Genomic DNA, 25,163 nt, shown 5'->3' on the forward strand with positions numbered 1-25,163 from the left:
GACCACTCTAAGAGCTACATGTTCATATGGCATCTAAAAACACCAAATGTGTGGGAGTCTCCCTAAGGAGGACATTCCACAGAGTTGGTGCCACAACTGAAAGGCCCTTTCTCCTGTGTGTGGACAGGTTTCCAACTCAAAGTTCCTCTCCTCACAATAGACTGTACAAAATGAAGCTTGCTAAAATGGCCATGCAGCCCACATCTTTGCTCCTGCTTCCAAGGAGTCCTGATTGGCTGAACTTCTCTTCTCTGATTGGTTAGAGCTCCGTTTAGCCCTGCCCCAAATGGTAATCAAAACTGAAGCTTTTGATTGGCTAGCATCACTATATAGGCGGGGTTTGACTATACTATCAAGGGCATTTGAGGCAAACGAACACCCTGGAAGGCAATGAGGAGAAGGATCTGGAAGGGAAGAACAATTAAATGTGTTTTGGGCTGCAGATAAAATGGGACAGAGTCAGGGAACTGGGAGACGGGGTGCTGTATAACAGGGTGTGCAACACCCATCTTGCACAAATAGGTTGGTCTCTGGCTCATCTCGGAGAGACCACATTACTCCTTTGCTGATGGAGTTACACTGGCTGCCAATAGGTTTCCGGGCAAACTACAAAGTGCTAGTTATAACTTATAAAGCCCTAAATGACTAATAATTTATAAAGCCCTAAACAGCTAATGCAGTCGTCCAACATCTCCATAGTTTATCATGTCAGGTTCCAACTCTTTTTTCCACAAGTAAAACAGACTAGGTGTCGTCTCCTAAGCAGGGCCATAGAAACTGAACCAAAAATTTTGTTTCTGTAGCCAAGCAGCAAAAGACTGTCATGGGCTGTTGTGCATGGCCAAAAGTCTACAGTGGGAATGTGCTTTTCTATGACTTCCTTGGATAATTCCACCACTGAAAATTAACATTTTAATTTAGGACATTAATTTTGCATTAATCTGTAAAAGCAAATATGCAGGTTTCACAAGAATAGCATTCCCCCCCAAATTTAATCACTCTGAATTTGAACATGATCTCACTCTGAAAATGAACATGATCTCTATGTCATATAGATATAGATATAGATAGGTGTGTGTGTGTGTGTGTGTGTGTGTGTGTGTGTGTGTGTGTGTGTGTAGCATAAACTTTAGCTGGCCTCCATTTATGTATTAGTGTGAACACTCCAATACAACATAATGGAGCTTTATGTGCACAATATTTGTGCAATCTTTATCCCACAATATGCTGGTGGTGCTATGCAAGTTTTTCTGTTCTCCCACTGTGCACATCCAAAGGGCCATTTTGATGCGTGTGTGAGTCTTAGTTCTCGTGAATTGACAAGACTGCTTGACAACTGCCAGTGTTTGTAAATCTTGCTGCAGTTTTGTATCCACAGCTGAAAGAATGGTCTTCTTCCCGGACCCTGCATAATGCCATTTAAGCTATGAAGCATGGGAATAAATTCCTTATTGCTAGCCATAGCAAAAGAACATAGGGAATAGAGAGGGTTAGGGAGCAGAGTGAGTGAGAAAGAGAAAGCCACACAGCACAGTGATTTAAAAATAGGATCTTTATTTTTATCTAGTGCCTTTCAAGGCATTTTCAGTGCTTACATACAAGGTGTGAACAGCATACAAATTAGCAAGTGTTTTGTTCTCAGCATCTGTTCTTTGCATTGTACACACTCTCTCTCTCTGTAGAATGCTGGGGAAGTGGCTCCCAGCTTGAGGGCATGTCTGAATGACACAGAGAGGTCTAGAGTAAATGAGCTTCCCAAAGTTGGCTTATTTGCAGGCTTTGATTACTTATACCACCACCTCCATTCCTAGTGCATATCTCTGATTGTCTTCCTCCCTCCATTTTTCTAATAGCTTTTGCAGAACTGCAGACAGACATCAATGAGTTAACCAGTGACTTGGACCGCTCGGGAATCCCGTACCTTGACTATCGCACATATGCCATGCGGGTCCTCTTCCCTGGCATTGAGGATCACCCTGTCCTGCGTGAATTAGAGGTAATGGAGTAGCAGTGTGTTCACTCTATCTCTCTTTCATCAGGTAACTGGCATTGGTTTTTTCCAGGTCCCCTCTGGGAAGCTAGATTGAAACCCATACAGCTGTGAAAGCACCTTTCTGCCTCCCATGCTGAATCTTATTAGAAGTGCTGGGCTAAGCACAATGAACACCAAAGTTCATTATAACAAGAGGCTCGTGCTCTATCTATTTTACACATAGTGTGCTTCCTCTCAACTTCTTCTGTGGCTGTAGCCCTGTTATCTCCGCCCTCCCCCGGCGCCAACCTGTTGCTACAGCCCCAAGTCCAAGTTTGCAGCCCAGCTGTCAGCTGCATTTGTCACTAACTCTTTAATTAAGCTCCTTTAATTATCTCCGTATAAAAAGAAAACTAAAGAAGACGAGTTTATTTGGGGAAATTACACTCTGGATTGGTTCAGACATCACATGCAACCACAGTTAAATCTTGGTTCTGCAGATCTCCAAAGCCCTATTCACATGTTGAACATTCATACATTAGAGTGAACTGTGTACACAAGTGAAGATCTGTACAGTTATATGTTGAACACAGGTACAGCAGTAGACTTCTTACCTGTAGCATGCATTTGAGGAACTTGTACCCAGGTTCACTTTTAAAATGAGTCATTCACACAAAAATATGTATGAGTGTACAGATATCTGTGCATTTGTACAACGTAATGAGGTCATTCACACAATCAAAATCTCTGTTCTACCCCAGTTTGGGAGCTGTGTGTGCTCCCAATTTTCGGTTGTGTGGAAGTAAGGTAGGAGGAAAAGCTACCTAGGTTTGCCTCCTACCTTGCTTCCACACAATCACTTCTACCCAGGTTTTCTTCCTACCTTGCTTCCACCCAACCGAAAATTAGGAGTACACAAGGCTCCCAAACCCGGGTAGAACACAGTTTTTGATTGTGTGCATGACAGTCATGACATTCAAACTGACTAATCGCTAACCAAATTGCTTGAAATAAACCAAGATCTGAAACTTCAAACTTTGGATGGAGATCTTGGTTTATTTCACTCAAACGAAGAAAGATTGGTTGGTTCAGATGTCATGAACACTTTTACCTGAAGCTAAGGGCCAAGAGGAGACCTCATGGATCCCATTATTGAATATGCAACTGCTGTTTTGGTATTTGACAAGGAAAAACTAAATGAGGGATTGACACCCTCAATGGCATGCCTGTGCAATAGTTTATTTATTTAGAATTTTCTAGCTTGCTCTTCAGGCAACTGCCTCTCAGAACAGCTAATATATATTAAAAATAATAGTAGCACAAATATCCAAGTAAAATGAACAACATGGGTTATAAAACTATGAAAACAATGTATATAAATGCAAAAAAAAAAAGGGAATGGCAAATCAAAAAGTCTTCACCTGGAGCTGAAAGGATATCTGACTTGGCGTCAAGCAAGCCTCTCTGCAGAGAGCATTCTAGAGTCAGAGTGCTACATTTGAAAAGGCCTTGTTTTGTGTACTTGTCCACATCTCCTCTGTAGAAACCATGTAGAACTTTATAGGACATTCAGTATCTTGCATTGGGCTTCATTGTGGACCAGGAGCTGGTGCAACTGTTCCAAGACTGCTGAGATATATTTCAGATGTCCTGTCCTAGTCAGGAATATCGTTGCCATGTTCCATACTAACTGTAGCTTCTGGATCTTCAAGGACAGTCCAGCATACATAGAGCATGAATGACTGTGTTATATATGCTGCGTGTGTGAGAGTATAACATGCAAATACTCATACCTCAGCCAGCCACAGGGGTTGTCCTGTTGAAACATTGCTTTTTCTGTTAATAGTTCCTGTGCCGATAGCTTCCTCTACCTTTGCCTTCTCAATCAAACTCGTATTGAACATGAGCTATAATCCTGCTTCTTTTTACCATGCACTTTGCAGAGAAGTGACAAATGATGGCAGAGAATCCAAGATCTGCATATACTGTAGGATGGACTTACAACTTAGCTGTCCTGCTATACAGCTTACACAGCTGCCGTATCCTACCAATAGCTATTTAACTTACTAAACAATATATAAAATCTCTCTCTCTAGGGTTCTAATTATAACTAACCTGGCAGCAGTGCTCGTAACTCAAGTAGCAGTGCTTTGGAGACCTGAGCTGAAGGGTTGGAGGTTCAAACCTATCTGATGAGGTTTATCCTATGACAGGATGTTGTGTTATATATACTGGGTTTCATTTTTCACATTTTCTTTTACAAGCAAAATGTGTTGCCCACACCCAAGAGCTTAAATATGCTCTAGTGCAACCCCTGTTTATATCGATGGGGCTTGCTCAAGGGTTGTTCTTGGTGGATTTTACACAACACTTCTTGTTAAACTAGTAACCAAAACTGCATGTAAGCAAATATCCCACTCTCACATATGAACATGGTTGTACATTAGTTTAAAAAGTCAAGAGACATACATACATAATACATTCATACATACATTCATACATATATACAGAAATATCACATAGAGACAGCTACATTTGACTGATTGCAGATGCAGCCTAACAGAAATTAGGCCTATTAGAGCCAGCGTGGTATAGTGGTTAGAGTGCTGGACTAGGACCGGAGAGACCCGAGTTCAAATCCCCATTCAGCCATGAAACTAGCTGGGTGACTCTGGGCCAGTCACTTCTCTCTCAGCCTAACCTACTTCACAGGGTTTTTGTGAAAGAGAAACTAAAGTATGTAGTACACCGCTCTGGGCTCCTTGGAGGAAGAGCGGGATATAAATGTAAAAATAATAATAATATTTGGGCAAGTTTGCATATGATCTAATTTCAAAATGTAGCAAAGCTAAATGTGTCAAAGTCTAGTGTGTTTCAGTTATGCTATTATTGCATTTCTAAGGTACAAAGTCCTGTCAAGAATACTTAAAATACAGGATATGCTTTCTAAAATCAGAGGGTTAGTCGAGATCATCAGCTGGATATATTTCAACTGAATGATAAGCATGTTTCCCCTCCTTTGCACAAAGCATAAGGGCCAGAATCTTAACAGTCAGATTTACATTGTAAAATGAAATTGCTTGCTGTTCAGTCTAGTTCACTTCTACCCTACACTTTCCTGCCTTGCATACTATGGGGCAGTTCAGTGATCTAATTTGAGATCTTTATTGGTCTAACATATTGGCCTAAGTATGAGCTAGTACCACTTATTTACACAATACAGTGCATATTACAGTACATACAAGGCCCCCTGGTGTCTTCTGAGCCAGGGAACAGATAGCAGTACAGTATCATAGAGCCTGACAGGAGTGCAGGCCTATCTCTTTACCATGGCCAAGCCCATGTGGCTCCTGTTCCTGTCCCAAGCTTGCCACACCACCTTACTACATGTGCTACTTATTAAGACTGCCATGACTCCAAACTGCACCCTAAGTCAGACCAAGTCCTAATGTCTATCTATTATAATTGTTCTTTAATGCTTTTATTATATGACACTTTATAAGAAGACAGGTTCCTGCCCCAAAGGGCTTACAATCTAAATAGTAACATTAGGGCAACAAAAGAGGAAAGGGAGAGGATGGAGGCAGAGGCAAGGAAAGAATATGTAGTTCTTTCAGTCTAACATCACTTAGTTTGGTTACAGTAGGGGAAAAGGTCTAAAGTTCTGTGCCAAAGGCATCCTGGAGAAGGTGGGTTATGAACTTTCTGTTGCCTTCAAAGAAAATCATTGCACAGTTCTAGTTCACAAAAATGTGACAAAGCTAAATGAGTCAAAGTTTAATGTGTTTCAGTTATGCTGTGATCACATTTCTAAGGTAAAAGGTCCTGTCAAGGATACTTAAGATACTGGATATGCTTACTAAAATCAGGGGGTTGGTTTAGATCATCAGCTGGATATCTTCCAACTGAATGGTATGATTTTTTCCTCTTCTTTGCACAAAGTATAAGGGCCAGAATCTTAACAGTCAGATGTACATTGTAAAATGAAATTGCTTGCTGTTCAGTCTAGTCCATTTCTACCCTACACTTTCCTGCCTTACATACTATGGGGCAGTTCAGTGAGCAGTTTACATAGGTCCTGTCCGATTGGGCTTGTACGTGTGCACTTAAGTAATCACCCCTTGCCTTCTCTACTTGTATAACTAAAGGAACTGTTGCACTAGAAAGCAAATATTGATGTTTGCTACTTATTTTATTTACCGTCCCGCAAAAAGCTACAGTTGTGATGAATGTGCTGCCGATTATACATCTGCTTAGTTACATAATGTGAGCAAGTGAATATAGAAGTCTATTAAAGGTTTGGTAAAGAATTACTTGCAGTGCTTTGTCATTTTGACTTGTGATGATGAACTGCATTTACAACAAGGACTAGTGGAAAAGCCTGCATAATGTTTCCTCCGCCCAACTGTTCACACACACACACACACACACACACACACACACACACACACACACACACCTAAATTGATAATTAATTTGCCAGTACAAAGTCATCTTTGTGCAACAGAAGCACCTCTTATGTGCCAGTTAGTGGGCCTTTAACTTCAGTGTGCAGACAACATAACATACTCCTTAGGGCTCCTTAGGCTTTGGAAAGCCTTTTCCAAAGGCTTTCCTGAGCCTTTGGAAAACCCAAACTAAGGGACACTAACTTGATCCTTAAGAGCACCCTTCTTTATAGAGCACTCTTTTTTATAGGTCCAAGGGAATGGGCAGCAGAATGTTGAAAAGGCCTTGAAGCTCTTTGCTCAGCTGATCAACAACAAGGTCTTTCTGTTGACATTCATCCGGACCCTGGAGATGCAGCGAAGCTTCTCCATGCGCGACCGTGGCAATGTGGCTTCCCTCATCATGACAGGTCTTCAGGGAAAGCTGGAATATGCCACTGATGTCCTGAAGCAGTTGCTGTCTGATCTTATTGAAAAGAACTTGGAGAACAAGAATCACCCGAAGCTGCTTCTGCGCAGGTAAGAGCAACAAGAGAAAAGGAAGTTGACTTGGTGGAAGTTTGTTCCTTATATGGAAAGATTGTGGTTCCAGAATCAAATAGACCAGCTGTGCAATTTGTGTGTGCATGTAGGGCTACTGAAACCAGGTTTAGTCTTCAGTCAACACCAAGTCCTTCAAAAAGTTCTGCAAAAAGCGTTTTCAGTACCATTCCAGTTTGGCACTGGAAAACCTGGTGGAATGTTTGATGATACAGGTTCCCCAACTGTCCCCCCCCCCCCGCAATAGCCCAGTCACTCTGAAGCCGTGAGGACATGCTCAGAAGCTCCACTCATCACTGTCCACGGTTACAACGTTTGTTTGCAGAGACAAATGTTGTTCCTGTGGGCAAATTATTCCTGTGATCAGAACACCAGCATTATATCTTACTGACATGAAACAGGATGCTGGACTAGATGGGCACTGGGCCTTATGCAACATGGCTGTTGTTAGGTTGATATGTCTGTCAAACTCTGTGGAATGTACTCCCAGCAGAAATCCATCGCTTGGGTTCATTGCTGGCCTTCAAGAGAGCCCTTAAAACCTATTTGTTTGGTCTGGCCTTTCAGGTTTTAAAATTTATTTTTAAATAGTTTTGATTATTGAATGGTTTTAAACGGTGTATTTGATTTTGTATTGATTGTTTTTAAATGATTGAGTTGTGGATTTTGTTTTGCTCCTGTGCATCGCACAGAACCTTTTGGATGGGGCAGTATGAAATAAATAAATAAATAAAGCTCAACCATAATATCACCACAATGCCTGTGTAATGGAAAGTGTTGATTCTGCACTGCCATCATAGTATAGTTGTGCTGGGCCAACATATCTTAGGAACACATTGAGGTTGTTCTCATGAACAGCCAAGCTCAGGTTTAAGCAGCCAAGCCTGGGCTTGGCTGCCCATGAGAACCACCAGGATACATGCAGATCCCAGTGCTGCTGCAGTGCTAAACCCAGCGCCGAAGCCCAGCTGTTAGCTGAGGTTAAGGGCGCAAATGCCTTTAAACCAGCTCCCTTAACCCAGCTCCTGGGATTGTGTGTCAGCACGAGCTGTTTGCAGCTCATGCTGACACAGAGATAGGCACCTAAGGCGCCTGTCCCGTGGAGGATTCCCCCAGTGCACTGCACTAGGCGCACGGTGCACTGTAGGATTCTCGGAAGTTGGGACAATGAGTTGGCGTCTGTTTACCCGAGTTGCCGGGTGTAGTGTCGGTCGTGTGGGCACACGGCTTGTGCGCTCGAGGAGATTGGAGTGGTCATCTGGGGGAAGATAGGTTGAACCCTGCTTCCCCCCCTGCCCACTTGACCACCTGTGCGTGCACACGGTCATGTGAATAGCCCCATTGTAAATGTAATTAGTCTTTCCTAAAGTCTTCATGCTGAAAGTCTGCAGATTTTTCCTGCATGAATAACGAGGCACAAGATTGCAACCTGCTGCTTATTGTGGCAGCCCTGATTCCCTGAGATAATGGAGGGAGCGAGCATCCGAAGTAAGAGAGGAAAAATCCTTCAGGAAACCAGTGGATCACTATCCTTTAAAAACTAACAACTTTATCTGTTGTATATGTTCGAAAACTGCATGTAAAAGGCTCTGAGATCTAGCACTAAAGAGTAGGGAGTTCCCAGTCCAGAAAGACACACTAAGAGCATAGCTGACCCCATGAGACTCTCTCATTCTTCTGCAAATTACTTTTTCATGTGTCTCAGAAACTGAGCTGGGGATCCTTGCCCAGGCTTTTCACCTGACCTGTATGAGGAGTCCTTGGAGGTCTCTGTGTTGTCAAGGAGCAACTCCACATGGGGTGACCCTAGGTGACAGTAATAAGTAAGAATATGCGGCAAAGCTTTTGACAGTTTGACAGTTTAAATGCATTACTCAGCGTCAGCAGCCTGACCCTGACCTACGGGGACATTAGCCATGTTACTCTACATTTTCCAGATGTCAGGTTTTTATTCCCAGCTTGCACCATCTCTTACCTGCCTGCTACATTGGTGTTGTTTCCCCCATTTAAACTGGTTATTGTGAAGAGATAGAAATCAGATAGCCAATTAGACCATGCCCACATGGGTATTTAGTAGAGACTTGCGGGTACTGATTTCAGTTTGTTCAGTCCCTTCAAACCACTATCCACTAAGCCCTGCGCTGATCCCTTTTAGTCCAAATGGTAAACATGGAGCATTGTGAAATCACTACCCCACATGGCAGAATGTTGCACAGACGCTGCTTGATATGCCCCCACTTTTTTGTAGAAACATCCCTGTTCTTCCTATCTAGGTATGCTTTTAATAGCACAGAGAGGATCATAGGCTGGAGATTAGCTCACCACTAGTTTCCTGGTGGTGATGGCTTCCTCTTGTATGACCATTCCACTCCTTTGCCATTTTACTTGATGAGGGGTCAGTATTTAGAAGATACTGTCCTATAGAGTTTATTAGATTTTTGGGTCCTGCTAGGCCTCCACTGTGCTAAAGAGGGGAGGGAGCAGGAAATAATAAGTGAGAGAGAAGTGCTGGAAGCTATCATTCTCTTATATCCAATTTAAGACCCTGCACAGCCACCCGTGAAATCATACGATAGAGTTAACCTCATGTTACTGGAGAAAGGAAAGGGAAATGAATTGGCTGCTCAAGGCCCCCCGATAGAGAATAGCATTTTTCTTCCCACCACCCGCCCCGTATAGCACAAATGGAACTTCATAGTGCACTGGCTGCTGAGCCTTAAGGAGGTTCACTTGATAAATGGAGGCAGAATCCCAGAACCTACCAGAGAGGTTTCCAGAATGGAAGCCTCTCTTTCCATGGAGGAGGGCCGAATATACTGCAGAACCATCCGTCTTGCCAGTGCCATGAGGTTACATAAGGCCTTAGATGTTAGACACTCTCACACTACTGCTCCCACCCATTTTCTCCAACCTATTTCATCATCTATTTGGACTGGCAAGGTAGTAGCTGTCAGAAGGAGGGAAACAAGATGAAGGGCAAGTATACAGGAAAACATGTTCCCTCAGGAGTTAGGAATGGACAGGAGATTAATCTGAGGGGAGATTCAGGTCAAGGATTCAATATACCTAATTTATCTGAATCTCTGAAGTGACATGGTCCTTATGACAAAGCCACTTGCTATTATGTTTCTTTAGCCTGCTTCACATAAGACAGTAGCACATGGGCTAATTTTCCCAGGGTCAGTGACAATCTTATAGTTTTCTTTCTGAATAATATTCCACATAACAATCCCACTGTGTGAATCCAGCTGATTCCTATAAATTATTAGCATAGGTTCCTCCAAAGAAAACTTCCTCAGAGAAGCATTTACCCAGGCACTCGCCCAGGATATTATGTGGTCCATTTCTCCATGACAACTGTTCCATGACTTGTCTTGTGTTGTATTGTGTATTGCCTCAAACATGTGACTTAGGCTCTACTTGGGCTCTGTGGGCTGGGCTCTATTTGCTCAGTGTCAGAGCAGGGATAGAAACAACCCAAAAAGAAGTAAGTTTAGTTCCAGCTCTTTCCAAATGTTGGCACTGTTTTCCTTCACAGAAGATGCATTGGAGTGAGAATTGCAGATATATTCTAGTAAACTGATGTTTGTGCAAGACAGGAGAGTATTTGAAGTGCTCTTAATGACAGGAGTTGGGCATGTTATACAGCAAGCTACACACTGGAAATAAATTCTAATGGTACATCCTGAGATAGCCCTGCAGTTTTTGTGGACTGCTATTTTGCAGTGTGTTGTGCACTATGGTAGCCTGTGGTACTTAAAGTTGTATTTTTAGGGCGTGAACACAGGTTGCTTTAAACTCAAAAGTTTAGGAGACACATTCAAAATTTTAAAATGCTAAGTATAATGAGACATCGTCCTTTGGATCAATGCATATTTATGCTCACTATTGCCTCCATCTGCCATGCAGATACAAAAAAGACAAACAGAAGCTGAAGACACATGCAGATGTAAATGTAGAGACTGGATACATTGAAAGAGTGCATCTGTATCCCATATGAAGTTCCATGAAGATTTCCTCAGATAGATAGATAAACTTTATTACGATCGTAGATCAGACAGTGCAATTAAAAACATTACATAAGACTAGAGCATATAATACAAATAATGTAGCAAAACCTAGCCACGTTGAAAGTGATCTCTTTACAAAACTTAGATAAAAACTAAACTTCATCAGAGTAACCTTGAAACTTCCCCAAAAGAGGAGAAATTAGTTTTAAATGAGCATTGCTATAAAATTTACAATATAAAATAACATGAGGGGTAGTTTCTACAGCACCCATTCCACAGGGGCAGATCCTTAAATTAAATGGAATCCCTTTATATCTACCATCCCTAACAGCCGTCGGAAGCAGGGGCGTAACTAATGGTAGGGCAGGCAGGGCACGTGCCCTGGGCACCACTTGGTAGAGGGCGCCAAAAAGTGCCATTAAAAATTATTTTTTTAAAAAAAATTTATTTAATGGCAGCGCCAGCCCAGCAGCAGTCTGCCCTTTGCGCAAAGGAGCACGTGGCGCCCCCTCCCCCATGAGTGGTCCCGGCCCCCCCCCCCCATTGCCTGGCTCCGGCTGGCTGCTGGGTGCCGCGGGGTCCTTGACTTGCCGCGGCGGATGTAACACAGAGCCACGGCGGATGTAACACAGAGCCCGATGCCGAGGCCTGCCGTTCGGCCCGGCGTCGCTTCTGAACTGCAAGGCGCGCCTGCGCACCAAAGCTTGAAACTGCGCAGGCGCGCCTTGCAGTTCAGAAGTGACGCAGGGCCGAACAGCAGGCCTCAGCGTCGGGCTCTGTGTTACATCTGCCGCGGCTCTGTGTTACATCCGCCGCAGCAAGTCAAGGACCTTGCTTGCTGCTTGCTCACCCCCGCTCCTGCCCCATCTCAATTGGTTAGCGACGCCGGGCCACACAGCAGACCTCGGCGTTGCTCTGGTGGCGGCCGCCGCTATGGGGACGAGTCCGGACTCCGCTTGCTCCCCCCCCACCCACAGCCATCCCCTCGCCTCGGAGGACACACATTTGTGGTATTTATTATTATTTTTATTACATTATTATTACTACTATTTTATTTTATACTACTACTACTATTTTATTACTATAAAATACTACCGCCCTATCCATCCAAAGGCTCTGGGCGCTTGGGGGTGTGGAGGGGGGGGCGTAATTTCAGTGTTTGCCCTGGGTGCTGTTTTCCCTAGTTACGCCTCTGGTCGGAAGGGTGTTTAGGCGGGCAAGAGTGAATGGGCAGCTAAACTGAGGGATAAGAATATTATCTAAATATGCTGCCGGTTTGGAATCATACTTTATGCTTGAAACAAAGCAGCATAACTTGGCTACTGTGCCTTTAATGCCCTGGCAGCTGTGTTCATTATTGTTTTAAAGGGTGGGGGGTTGAGTCTAAGAGCAAGCTACTGCAGTTGTTGCAATCCAAAGAGGCTAGTGGTACTGCTTGCTCCAGTTTTGCAGCACTTTTAAAATATACGTAGTTCTTGCACTTCAAAGCAAAGTGGGAAAACACTGAGACTGACATTTGTTTGGATTTTAAATGCCTGCTGGAGTCAGCAAAGTGATGCAGTTTCAGAGCAATGCCAGAAGCAGTGTTTCTTTTCTCCTGTGTGTCTGAATTGTCTAATTATAATGCAAGTTACCTGATTGCTTATGTGGCTCCTTTCTCTGGCCCTGCAGGCCTCCTGCTCAGACATTATGGAGATGAACATAGCATAAGTATTAGGAAAGACAAATGTAATTTTAACTGCTTCCATGTAATGTGCTCTAGTCCAGTCTTGGTTCATAGAATAGGTATGTTATAACACTGCTCCATCACTAACAACTGAACATAAGAACAGCCCTGCTGGATCAGGCACAAGGCCCATCTAGTCCAGCATCCTGTTTCACACAGTGGTCCACCAGAAGCCTCTGGGGAGCCCACAGGCAAGAGGTATGTGCATGCCCTTTCTCCTGCTGTTGCTCCCCTGCAACTGGTATTGAAAGGCATCGTGCCTCAGAGGCTGGAGATGGCCCACAGCCACCAGACTAGTAGCCATTGATAGACTTGTCCACCAAGAATCTGTCTAAGCCCCTTGTAAAGCCATTCAAGCTGGTGGCCATCACCAGCCACATCTCATGGCAAAGAATTCTATTTCCTATCTAGGAATAAGAACAAAACTTTGTTTGCAGAGTCTTGAATAAGACTACCATGAAAGTGATATTATATACATTGGTGAATTTCTTTCTTGTAGCTTTCTTTGCCCTTGTTCTTACAGTTTTTGCTCCAGTGAAACAACATTAATTAGCCTTCTAATTTGCATACCAATACACTCCCATAGACACAAATCAGAGCTTGGATCTTGCAAACAGAGGTGTACCTAGGTAATTTTGGAGCCTGGACCTGAAGGCCTTTGGAGCCCCCCCCCCTTCTCTGCAAATTAAGCATCATCATGCTCCACTGGGTGACCACCCCACCCGGGACAGACTAAAGAGGATTTGGGGGGCCCAGGGTCTGTGGAGGCCCTGGACACAGCCCCAAAGTCCAGAGGTAAGAGCACCTCTGCTTGCAAATATGTACTAGAACTCTCCAGTAAGATTCATTCATTCTAAGTACTGCACAGTGAGGCAATTTCTATGTGATTTTTATTGCTAATATACCTTAACCCAGGCTATATGCTATGATTCTACAGTCATAGTGTGCAAAAATTCACCATCCTAAGAAACTTGATTTTTCATGTTTTCATTGTTTTGTTTTACAGAATAAGCAAATAAATTTCTAGCCCTTATATGTGCAAAAATAAGCAATGCCTAATTTAGGCAGTGCAAGGCAGGCTAAAATAACAGAATTGTAGAATTGTAAGAGGCCTACGAAACACTTTGTACCCACTATGAATTATAAGTTATGCAAAGCATGTGTGTGCAAGTTGCCTTGTTTTGCCTACTTTATATTGTTCATATCATTCATTTCGGTGAAACTAATCTACCTACATTACTTTTACTATAATGTTAACTGATAATTACCATCCTTACAAGTTAGCCTGCTTCAGCCTTAAACGTTCACACGCCTGCCATCTTGAATTGGGATGGATGACATCATCACAGACTACGCCACTGAGGTGGCCCTATGTATCACTCAATACAATTGTACAAAATTCCGTTCAAATCAGTTAGGCAGTCCACATTAGCCCACTTGTGCCTCAACCATTCATGCGTCCCCCAACCACCCAGAGACAAAAGTTTGGGGCAGTATACAAATTTGATAAATAAATAAATAAAATAAATCTTGAATCAAGGTGGATGACATCATTACAATTTATGCCCTTGCACCGTCCCTATCTGTCCCTGCAACTGTAGCAAATTTGGTTCAAATCGGTTAGGCAGTTCACACGTTAGCCCACTTTTGCCTCAAACGTTTATGCATCCACCATCTTGAATTGGGGTGGATGACATCATCACAAACTATGCCACTGAGGTGTCCCTGGGTCTCTACAACTGTATCTAGTTTGGTTCATATTGGTCCAGGCATTGCAAAGTTGATAGGGACACACACACAAAATGCCGGGTAATCTAATAAGCTTATGTTCCTTAAAGAAAATAGGCTAAAAACAGATCTCCATCAACTTCTGCAGCATACATGTGTTAAAAGCAGTCATTAAAAAAGGCATGTGAGAATCCGTCCATAAAAGTGGTACAGTCTGTGCCCAGAGGGCATAGACATACAGATGGACAGATTTATTTTCATTCATTCATTCATTCATGCATTCAATTTATATACTGCCCTTCCAAGTCTAATAGAGTCTAATAAAAGGAATTGAGGGGAAAAGAAATTGGAACTGATAGGCAAAATGTAGAAAGGCTGAAGCTATAGTGGTTCAGGAAATGCTACTTTATTCAACAAAAGTTTCTTAAAACTGTTGTAGTTGTTTTGCTAGTGTATATGCTGAATGGACACATATATTTATCTTACTGTAGGTATTTACATTTCTATTTACATAGCACCCTTTGCCATTCTATCTGAGCCCATGGGAATCATTACTGGATTTCATTCTTTTAGCTGCCTTGAAGACAGGTGGTACCACTTAATTAAACAGTTGAGAAAAGGAACCACCAGATTTCATGCTAGGCCTGAGCAAGTACTTCTGAAAGGACAGGGCTACATTAGATAAGATATTTAGAAAATAGTGCCCACTCCTCCTTTGCCTTATGCATAACTCTAACAATTCAAGAAGGTACATCCCACCCACCAATGCCTCTTAATTCCCTCAGACTCTTATTCATTCATTCATTTATTATTTGATTTATATACTGCTCTTCCAAAATGGCTCAGGGTGGTTTACAACAAGGTAAAAACAATTAAAACAATTAAAAACAATTAATGTCCGCAAAACAAATGAGACTTGAACACTTAGACCACCCTGCCTTGCTGTGGCTGTCTGTCTATTAGTAATTGGACTTAGTAGCAAAGTTATGCAGGCCAAACATTTGGAATGATAGAATTGTTCACTAACCCATTCAGAATTAGAACCTGTGCACCCGAAGTTGAGGAGCTCTGTCCCTAATAGCCATATATTAGAGGCAAGTCGCCCTCTGTTTGGGGTCTGACCAAGGTATCGCAAAGGTCCATTCATATTCTCTCTCTCTCTCTCTCTCTCTCTCTCACACACACACACACATACACACACACATACACACACACACACACACACACACACGGCTTCAGATATGGTGAAATCATCTTCTAGAAATGCTCAGATTCATACCAAGCCAATAATTTACCACTTTGTGGGAACCGCTTGAAAAATGAGCTGTGCTGGGAATATTCTGAAAATGACATCACCATGCTACAATTGCATTCAAATATCAGTCCATAGCTGGTTCACTACACTGAAAGTTGTTCTATAAACCAGTCCACAGCACACTATAGAAGATACTGTAACACCAAATGAGGCAAGCAAGAGATGATAAAAAGCATTACAACTCAGAGGAAGCCCTGATGTGCCATAGGAACATGTACCAAGACAGGGCTGAGAGAGATTCCTGCCTGCAATCTTGGAGAGCCAGTTTGTGTAGACAATACTGAGCTAGATGGACCAAAGGCAGCTTCCTATGTTTCTGTGTGACCCGTATCCATCCCATTGAAATCAAATTCACATTGCTTTTAATTGTTTTAGACTCAGTGAATATTCTTCATTCATTCATTCGATTGCTATACCGCCCTTCCAAAAAATGGCTCGCGGCAGTTTACATAGAGACATAATAAATAAATAAGATGGATCCCTGTCCCCAAAGGGCTCACAATCTAAAAAGAAACACAAGATAGACACCAGCAAAAGTCACTGGAGGTACTGTGCTGGGAGTGGATAGGGCCAGTTCCTCTCCCCCTGCTAAAGAAAGAGAATCACCACGGTAAAAGGTGCCTTTTTGCCAAGTTAGCAGGGGTATTCTTGACATGAAATTGATGTTGTGTATCTGGCTGTAGTCATAGAACCAGTAACTTATTTCACAAGTGGAAGTGCGCCATTGCCCCATCCCCCCCCTCCATGTTTCCCCCTCTCCAGAAAGGAGTTGTCTGCCAGAGCTGTTAGTAATGACTTTTCACTGTTCTCCAAAAATATAAAGCTGACGATCTCAGCATTTCCCTGTGTCTAGCTAGCTGCAGCAGCTTTTCTTCATAATCCAGTGTACCACATCAGAGCTGGCCTGGCAGCATCACAGCCTGATTTCCACAGAGATGGAGCAAGAGGCAAGAACAACAAGCCCACAGAGGCTGTGTGTGGCACGAAGTGGTACTGCTCTTGTCTTCTCTTGCCTGCTTAAAGTGTATATGACATGTTTTATTTGACTTCTTTCTGCCAAATCCAGAGTCTGAGTGGATTGTAGTGCATCCAGTTATGAGCTGGGAAGGCGTCTCTGAGCTGAAAAGGGAAAGGAATTAAGCCAGAAGCAGATGTTTTGCTGCCCAAAGATGGCTTTAAAAGAAATCCCCAACAGCCTTTTTTGTGGCAAAGTCAGATGCTGGGAAACTGAGCTCTGGAATTAACACTGTGGTATAGCACTATTGCTGCTCAAAATAATATAAGTACCGGAGCAACTAAGTGATATTTCACCTAGCACAGGATCTTGTTGGACAGTGTGCAGGTATTTACATGCTTGACCATTCTGCATCCTAGGGTTGTGAGGATTGGTTGCATGGCCAGAAGAGCTATTGTATATACCAGCTGTGGAATTGTGTGCATTTGTGTATTTGTTGCTTTTGAAATTATATACAGGAGAACCCCGTTATCTGCGGGGGTTCCATTCTGCCAGGTAGGGGTATGTTGCAGATAGTGAAACCGTGGATAATGGGGCATTAGGGTAATGGGAATCGGGGGGAGGGGTAGGTTCCCTAGCCAGTAAAAATGCACAAAAAGGGAATAAATGGTGGGATGCCCTACCGTTACCATGCTCTGTGTCCCCAGATGTTCAGCAATGCCCCCCCAATGCTGCAGTTTTTGAGTTTTTCCACCAAAAATCGTGTTTCTTTGGTTCTTTTTTTTACAAAAACTAGCCAGAAAATGGCTCCTTTACTCAAAATGGTGGGCAGAAATTACCTTGGAGGTCATTTCTGCCCACCCCCAACCTGCGGATATGTGAGCCATAACCACCACCACCCCCTTTTATTTGTTTGGCCAGTTTTTCCGACGTATACCGAGGTTGGGTGCCAATTACCTGACCACGGATATGCGAAACCGCAGATGTCAGGGTTCTCCTGTAAACATTTCAATACAGGTTGATTATTAGAAATCATCCTTAAAGGCAAAGATCAGAATTAAGCAGCCATTTAGTAAAAAAGATTTGGATATCAGAGATCAGGAAAAGATCCATCAGGGCAAGTTCCTTCATCAGGGAAAATATGTGTTTGCTTTTTTTCAAGAAATCCTAAAACTTCCATGCAAAAGTTTGAAAAGTAGCATTTTGAATGTTAGAATCATGTTCTCGATATACCTATATAGAGATTCATCTGTTGCAGAAGAAAATGTCAATGAGGAGGGAAGATGAGGTCTGGCCACTGCAACTTCAAGCAGTCCCTGAAGGTTTCTTTATGCAGAACTCTTTCCAGCTATGTGCTTCATACAGTTCTCTTGTACTTAGTGCATTGTGTTCTGCTTCACCTCTGTGATCCTATACTTTGTCCCAGAAATTCCATGCCTGCAGTGCTATACCACTCTTCCCCTTTTTCCTGCTGTATTATTGACTTTGATTGATGACATGTTGCTGAGGCTGAGAGCGGAACCATGTGTATTAGAAAACCACAGCAGCAACCTCAGAAGGGTTAATGAGAAGTAGCAGGTATTCATAAGGCAAGGCAAAGATACAAGGAGGGAACCAGAGGGAAGAGCAAAAGAACTTAAAAGCCTGCTTCACTGTGTGAAGATCAAACATTGCAGTCAGAAAGCTACAAATAAAGGCCTGTTCCAACCCTGTGGATCGGCAGACTCCTTGAGTTTTATTTAGTATGCAAAATATTGTGAGATGGAACATTTTGTTCTACGTTAATAATGAATGAGCAGCCACAAAGTGAGACATTATTTTATTTTATTTTAGAGGTCTCTGATAGAAGTAATTTCTAACTGGCACATGGTTTTTGTTGGGGTTTGTGATTATTTCGCAAAGCACCAAGGAAGCTGCCACTCCAGTTACAGAGTGCAGAGTTTTAGTTGTTGCAGCTGTTTAGAGTAACACATATGGAGATCACTGTAGAGTCTAAACTAAATTGATTTATTGGTGAAGTACATTTGAGATAGGAAAGACATATGCTTTCTATCGGCTACATAATGAATAGGTAGGAAAAGAGAGATATGTTTCCATCTTCTCTCTAGGAGGAAGGGAAGAGGAACGACTCACTACAGGAAGTACCTGAGGAGTCAAGGCAGGGGCCATAGAGTAGAGACAAGCAGGGGCAGGTAAGGAGACCCTCACTAACTAACGCTGCCCCCAGTGCCCTTAGTGGTCATTAGTATAGTTGGTGCAACAGGTAAATGCACTGGAACTCCATCTCCAACTTCCCCTCTCATAGCCTGTTGCACCGGCTCACGGCTTATGGCTAGCCCAACTTATAGCTCCACGTGTCCACTGGTGAACTTGCGGTCTGTTCTGTCTTTGCCCCAGTCTGAATCCATGTATCCCACTAGTCTAGGTTTGCTGCTTGCTGGAAGCTCCAGTGCATAGTGTGCATTACCCTTTAGGTATCTTCCCAGTCTTTTGACTGCAGTCCAGTCATTATAGGTTGGTACACTTATTTTTCTGCTCAGGAATCTCACTGCTGAAGCAATATCTGGCCCCGTTACTGTGGCTATATACAGAAGCTTTCCAGTTGCCTTTCTGTATTGATTGCTAGCTGGTAAAGGCTCACTGTCTCCATCTTGCTTCCAGAAATTTGCATCCATTTGTGTACTGACTTCATTGGCATCTGTCAGTCCCAGGCATTCTCAGGCATTCTAGAAGATCCTTTATCTTTTGCTTCTGGTTGAGAAGGAATGTTCCACCCACTTCGCTTTCTATTTGGATGCCAAGGTAATAGGAGATGCTTCTAGGTTCCTTCACCTGAACATTTCCTTGTTCAGGTGCTGTACAATCTCATAGCTGTTTTGTTTTCCTTCATATGTAATAAGTTATCAACAGAAGTTGGGATGTACAACAGTCCATCTGTTGTCTATATCTTGAATATAGACAGGGGTCAGCTTTTCCTTGAGTGAAACCCTCTTTAAGTAGCAATTGATTCAGTTTCTCATTCCACACTCTGGCTGCTTGCTTTAAGCCATAGATGCTCTTTTGTAGTTTGCACACAAGCCTCTTCTTTCCAGGTACCCCAAAGCCTGGTGGCTGTTGCATGTAGATGTCTTCATTGATTTCCCCATGAAGGGAGGCAGTCTTTACATCCAAGTGGTCAACTTGCATCTTTCTGGCTGCTGCTACACTGAGGTCTCATCGGAGTCTTCACCATAGTTTTGGGACTATCTTTTGGCTACTTGCCTTGCCTTGTAACGCTGTACATCCCCTTCTGCATCCTGCTTGACTTTGAGGACCCACTTGCACCCCACAGTCTTTCTTCCAGTGGGTAGTTCCACAAGTCTCTTAAATCTCCTTGTTGTGCAGGGAATCAATTTCTTCTAATGCTGCTTTTCTCCATTTCTCAGTTTCATCAGCTGGCATCTTTTCTATATTTCACCATGTAGTGGGTTCTTGTATCTCTCTGCCTTTGGTCATGAGTGAGAGCCTTTTGGGTGGAGCCGCTTTGTTGGGTCTCAGTGAGTGCCTCAGTTCTGGCTCAGGCTGTGCAACTCTTTCTGAAACTGTATCCCCATCTGAACCTGCTTCTAGCACAGATTCTTTGGGTTCAGTGTCTGGCTCTTGCCTTGTGACAGTCCACTCAAATGGTTCCTCTTTCACCTGGATCTCTGGTACCAGTTCTGATACATCACCTCTAACTGGCCCTTGTCTCTCATCAGAATACACTATGTTGCAAATTCTGACAGGATCAAGGATTCTGTATCCCTTTTGGCCAAGTGGATATCCAACCAACACTCCTAGTTTGCATCTGCAATTGGGTTTGGTTCTCTTGGCCTTTGGAACATATGCATAAGCCTTTGATCCAAACTCTCTGACATGGTTTAGAGAGGGTTTGCCCCCATGCCATAGTTCAAATGGTGTCTTGTCTTTTGCTTTGGTTGGCAATCTGTTTTGCAAGTAATTTGCAGTCATCACTGCTTCTCCCCAGAATTTATTTGCCAAGCCATTATCATCTTTTCGCCAAGCCATGCATCTGGTCATTCCTAGTAGAGAGCAATTTTTTGTTTCCCCAAAAAGGCTGTAGTACTGTCCCCATGCTTTTCTGTTTAAGGTTGAAATCTTGCAAGCATGCAATTACAGTTTCCAACTCAAGTTTACTATTTGAAACCTTCAGTGCCATTTTTACATGATTATTACTTTGTGGCAAAGATCGTAGAATTAAACCAATTAACACATGATCATCCGAAGTAGATCCATGCTGTTTAAGTAATTTGTGAGTCTCTTGCATTGCATTTATATGGGTTGAAAGATCCCCTCCCTCTTCCAGCTGCATTTTGAAAATACTTTGAATTAAAAGGACAGCAGCATTGGGAAAGACACTCCTATATTGCGTTTTGAGCTTTTTGAAAACCTCTGAGGCAATTTTAGTCTCTTTGAAATGCATTAGTAAATCATCACTTACATTTCAGAGAATCAAGCCATATGCTCTTTCGTTCTGTGAATCCCATTTCTTTTGGGCAGCCTCCCCATCTGATGGTCTTGGTTCTGTGAGGGCTCCATTAAGTCCTTTTTCCTTCAGGAGGGCTTCAATTTTCATGACCCATTGATCATAATTCCTTCCATTCAGCTTGGAGAGGGCAGCACCACTCACCTCTGTATCCATTCTGTCTTTCTGACTCACTCAGCTGCACTTTAAAAGAAAAACTCTGATGCAAATTTTCTCTCTGCTGGGCCTGTTACCCTGTTGGGGTTTGTGATTATTTAGCAAAGCACCAAGGAAGCTACCAGTTACAGAATGTAGAGTTTAGTTGTTGCAGCTATTTTGAGTAACACGCATGGAGATCACTGTAGAGTCTAAGCTAAATGAATTTATTGGCAAAGTACATTTGAGACAGGAAAGACCTATTCTATCTGTCAGCTACATAATGAATAGGTAAGGAGAGAAAGAGTGTTTCCATCTTCTCTCTAAGAGGAAAGGAAGAGGACTGACTCACTACGGGAAGTACCTGAGGAGTCAAGGCAGGGGTCATAGAGTAGAGGCAAGCAAGGGACAGGTAAGGAGACCTCACTACCTACCTCTACACCCAATGCCCCTGTTGGTCATTAGGATAGTTGGTGCAAAAGGTCGCTGTACTGGAACTCCATCTCCAACAGTTTTCTCCCTCTTTCTTTCCTCCCACTGTCTCTCATTACACTTTCCCTTTGGGGGATATGGGGGAAAATTGATATTAAATGAAATTACTCTGCTTGTCCTTAGAACAAGAAACAGGCAGGAGTTTAGTCCCCCAGACAAACCCAAGAAAAATTAATAAAATACACTGTTGCAAATTAAAGCCTTTGTCTCAGAGCAGCTCACATGAGGGGGTGGAAATGCTGAATCATCCCTGGTGAGCTGCCTGGCTAGGCTTCTCCTAAAACTAATCTATATTTCCGGTAAAATTAAAATGCTGCCACCACCACCTCTCTTATCAACAGAAGTTGAACCTTCCTGGGCTTAAGGTGAAATCCCAGGCAAATCTCTTTTTGTTTTGCTATTGGATAAATACAAAAACCTTCCACATGTAGGCTTACACATGATGAGAAAACTGATAGCTGCTGAGTGCTTGAGGGCACCTTTGCACTAGAGAAATCCCCTTTCCGCCCTCTTTTTTTTCTTGAGTTAAAAAACAACTCAAGAAAAGGCTTATAAAAAGAAAAGAACCAAAAAAAACCAGTTTTATTCACTTATTAAAGACTGCTTCCATCTGAGGCTTTTAGGTTTTTAATACATTCAAAAATACGTAGTAGGTTACAAAAATAGGTTGTCTTAGGCTTCATTTTAGGTTGCTTTTAAGTACACTTAGCTGTTTATAGAGTCTTTTGCAATGCCCTAGTTGGGTTGAGTGTAGGCAAGTGTAGGCAACGTATTTTAATTACATTGCAGGTAAACTATAATAGAACAATATCAGGAATATGCAAAGCACACACACAAATATAAGTTTCTAACGCAAAATCTGACTAACAAACTGTTCCCTGTGCTGAATCCTCTTTTCCTTGAAAACTCACCCAACACCTGATGAGAATCAAGCTTCCTGCAATCCTGTCTCTCAGGGATCTGCAGTTATTCCATGTGAGAAACCGCCATGCTGGCTTTGACCATGAGGGAGCAAAAACTCCATGCTGCTCACTAAGCCTTTTCGCACACATTTCTCTCCAACAAAGACCGCCCTTCCTGATCTCAGAATTCCCAGCAACTGCTTTCTAGGTCCCACCTACCTGGTGTACTGATTGGCTGCTCTGGAGTTTATCAGCCTGACAGTCGAGACAAGGGTGCACTCCCTGTTAACTCTTTATTGGGATGGGAGGCTGATCACTACATACACACTGATTTTTGAGGGATCTCCTAAACCTCTTTGTTTGACTTGGTTTTATTCTCCTTGCCTCTAGCCAGCCAAAGGGCTTTGGTTTCTGGCATCAGGCTTCTTCTCATTCTCCTTCTCCTCTCTCCCTCTCTCTCTCTCCCTCTCTCTCTTTCTACCCCCCTCTTTTTCTTTTTCTTTTTTTGGAAAGCTGGCTCATCTCTGGAGTGTGCTTTGCCCTCATTACGTGGTCAATATGAAAAGGCTTTTCTTTTGAGTCTGGGGATAGTCCCCTGCTGGTTTAATCTTTAGGAGCTTATTTAATATTTTTAGAGGGAGATCTATAGCAGTCTTCTCAGAGTCTATGAAGCAAAAAGCATACCTGCTGTGGGGGGTCAATACAGTGCTGCGAAGAAGCTATCTTTGCAGATCAGATGCCCTTCTTTAGCAGACAAAAGAGTAGTAGAGATCACCCTAGAACATGGTGGGCAAGTATTAAGGGACTACTTAGGGAACCTCCAGCACAGGCCAGGTTTCAGAAGACTACTCACCACAATGAAATGTAGGAAGCGAAATAATCAGTATAACAGGTGGAGTTAAACCATTGGCATTTGACAAGTTGATTATGAAATGCCTCTGTTTCAAAACATGTTGCCATGCTGCATTTGGGTAGACTACAACAAAAGCCCCTTTAGAGTCACAAAATTCATACAGCACTGTACTCTGCCAGTCTAAGAACAGGGCACAGGTGTGTGCACTGGTTCCATGGGACTGCAAAGCCCATTGACACTCCTAGCAAAGGTGTGGTTCCTCCATGTGAGTGATGCTGTGTGTCAGAGCAACTGCACTCACGTGGTTCCCAATGGGAGTCTGCGCAGCTGCTCTGACGCACAGCATCGCTCGTATGGAGGAGCCGTGCCTGTGCTAGGAGTGTCAATGGGTTTTGTAGTCCCATGGAACTAGTGGACAGAACCAGTATGCACACTCTGCTCTTAGAGTGGTGTTGTGCTGTATGTAAACCACTGTTCTTTGGATCCTGGCTAATGTTTATAAAGTGTGTCTAACACTGCAGTCCTATGCACAGTTACCTGTAAGTAAGCCCCATTGAACATGGTTGGATTTACAGTTGTCATACATAGGATCAAACTGCACATGTTGTACTGTCATTGCGAGCCTCCTCGTGCCTCATTTTTCATAGTAAAATACCGGATATACCTGCTTAAAAGAAAGAAAAAACAGGAAAGTTGGTCTTGTGGTAGCAAGCATGACTTGTCACCTTAGCTAAGCAGGGTCCACCCTGGTTGCATATGAATGGGAGACTTGATATGTGAGCACTGTAAGATATTCCCCTCAGGAGATGGAGCTGCTCTGGGAAAGTCAGAAGGGTTTCAAGTTCCCTCCCTGACAAGATAGGGCTGAGAGAGATTCCTGCCCGTAACCTTGGAGAAGTCGCTGCCAGTCTGTGAAGGCAATACTGAGCTAGATAGACCAATGGTCTGACTCAGTATATGGCAGCTTCATATGTTCCTATGTAACAAAGGTAAACATAAAGGCAGGCTTTGCCCAGAGGCTTACAATCTATAAGACAATTAGGGAAAAGGGAACAGATGTAAAAAGAAGAGGATCAGTGCATGAGTGGTTGAGTAAAAACTGGAAGTTTTTTTAATGCTGATGCAAAACTAAGACCAACTGAAAAAGAAACATTAGGCTTAACCAGAATAAGTGTGCCAAAAGAACTTAAGGAGCAAGAAGAGTCCTAAAGAACTGGCAAGGGAAATATTAGAGGGAATGCGCTAGAGCAAGGGTTGCCAACTTGTGGCACTCAAGAGATGTTGAATGACTCCCATCACCCCCAGCCACATATTGGAGTACAACATCTGAAGTACTACAGGTTGGGAACCCCTGCACTAGAGGATGAATACATTTATAAGCTGGAAAAAAAGTTTAATCTGGATTCTATACAGAAAAGGAAAACCAATGTAATAGGAGTATATGTAATGTGATCAACATGAGAAGGCTCAAAGTTGCAGATGTGAGACTCGATTGTTATCCACTAGAAATGTAATGTATAAATCCAGACTCCACCTCTCATTATCAGCAAGATGCCAACAAT

The 25,163-nt window shown here is 42.9% G+C and overlaps 1 protein-coding gene across 8 annotated transcripts in view; it reads left to right on the forward strand.

Annotated features, from left to right (window-relative positions):
* The window catches only part of PLXNA2 (plexin A2), a 615,006-nt gene that overhangs the window by 517,649 nt on the left and 72,194 nt on the right, over positions 1–25,163 (forward strand). For all 8 annotated transcript variants that reach the window (XM_053244546.1, XM_053244547.1, XM_053244548.1 and 5 more), the window contains 2 exons: positions 1,854–1,996; positions 6,671–6,939. In XM_053244546.1, the coding sequence (XP_053100521.1) occupies positions 1,854–1,996; positions 6,671–6,939 (412 nt within the window). The remainder of the gene's footprint in view (positions 1–1,853; positions 1,997–6,670; positions 6,940–25,163) is intronic.

This window comes from Hemicordylus capensis, chromosome 4 (genome assembly GCF_027244095.1).
Source record: "Hemicordylus capensis ecotype Gifberg chromosome 4, rHemCap1.1.pri, whole genome shotgun sequence".
Lineage (NCBI taxonomy): Eukaryota > Metazoa > Chordata > Lepidosauria > Squamata > Cordylidae > Hemicordylus > Hemicordylus capensis.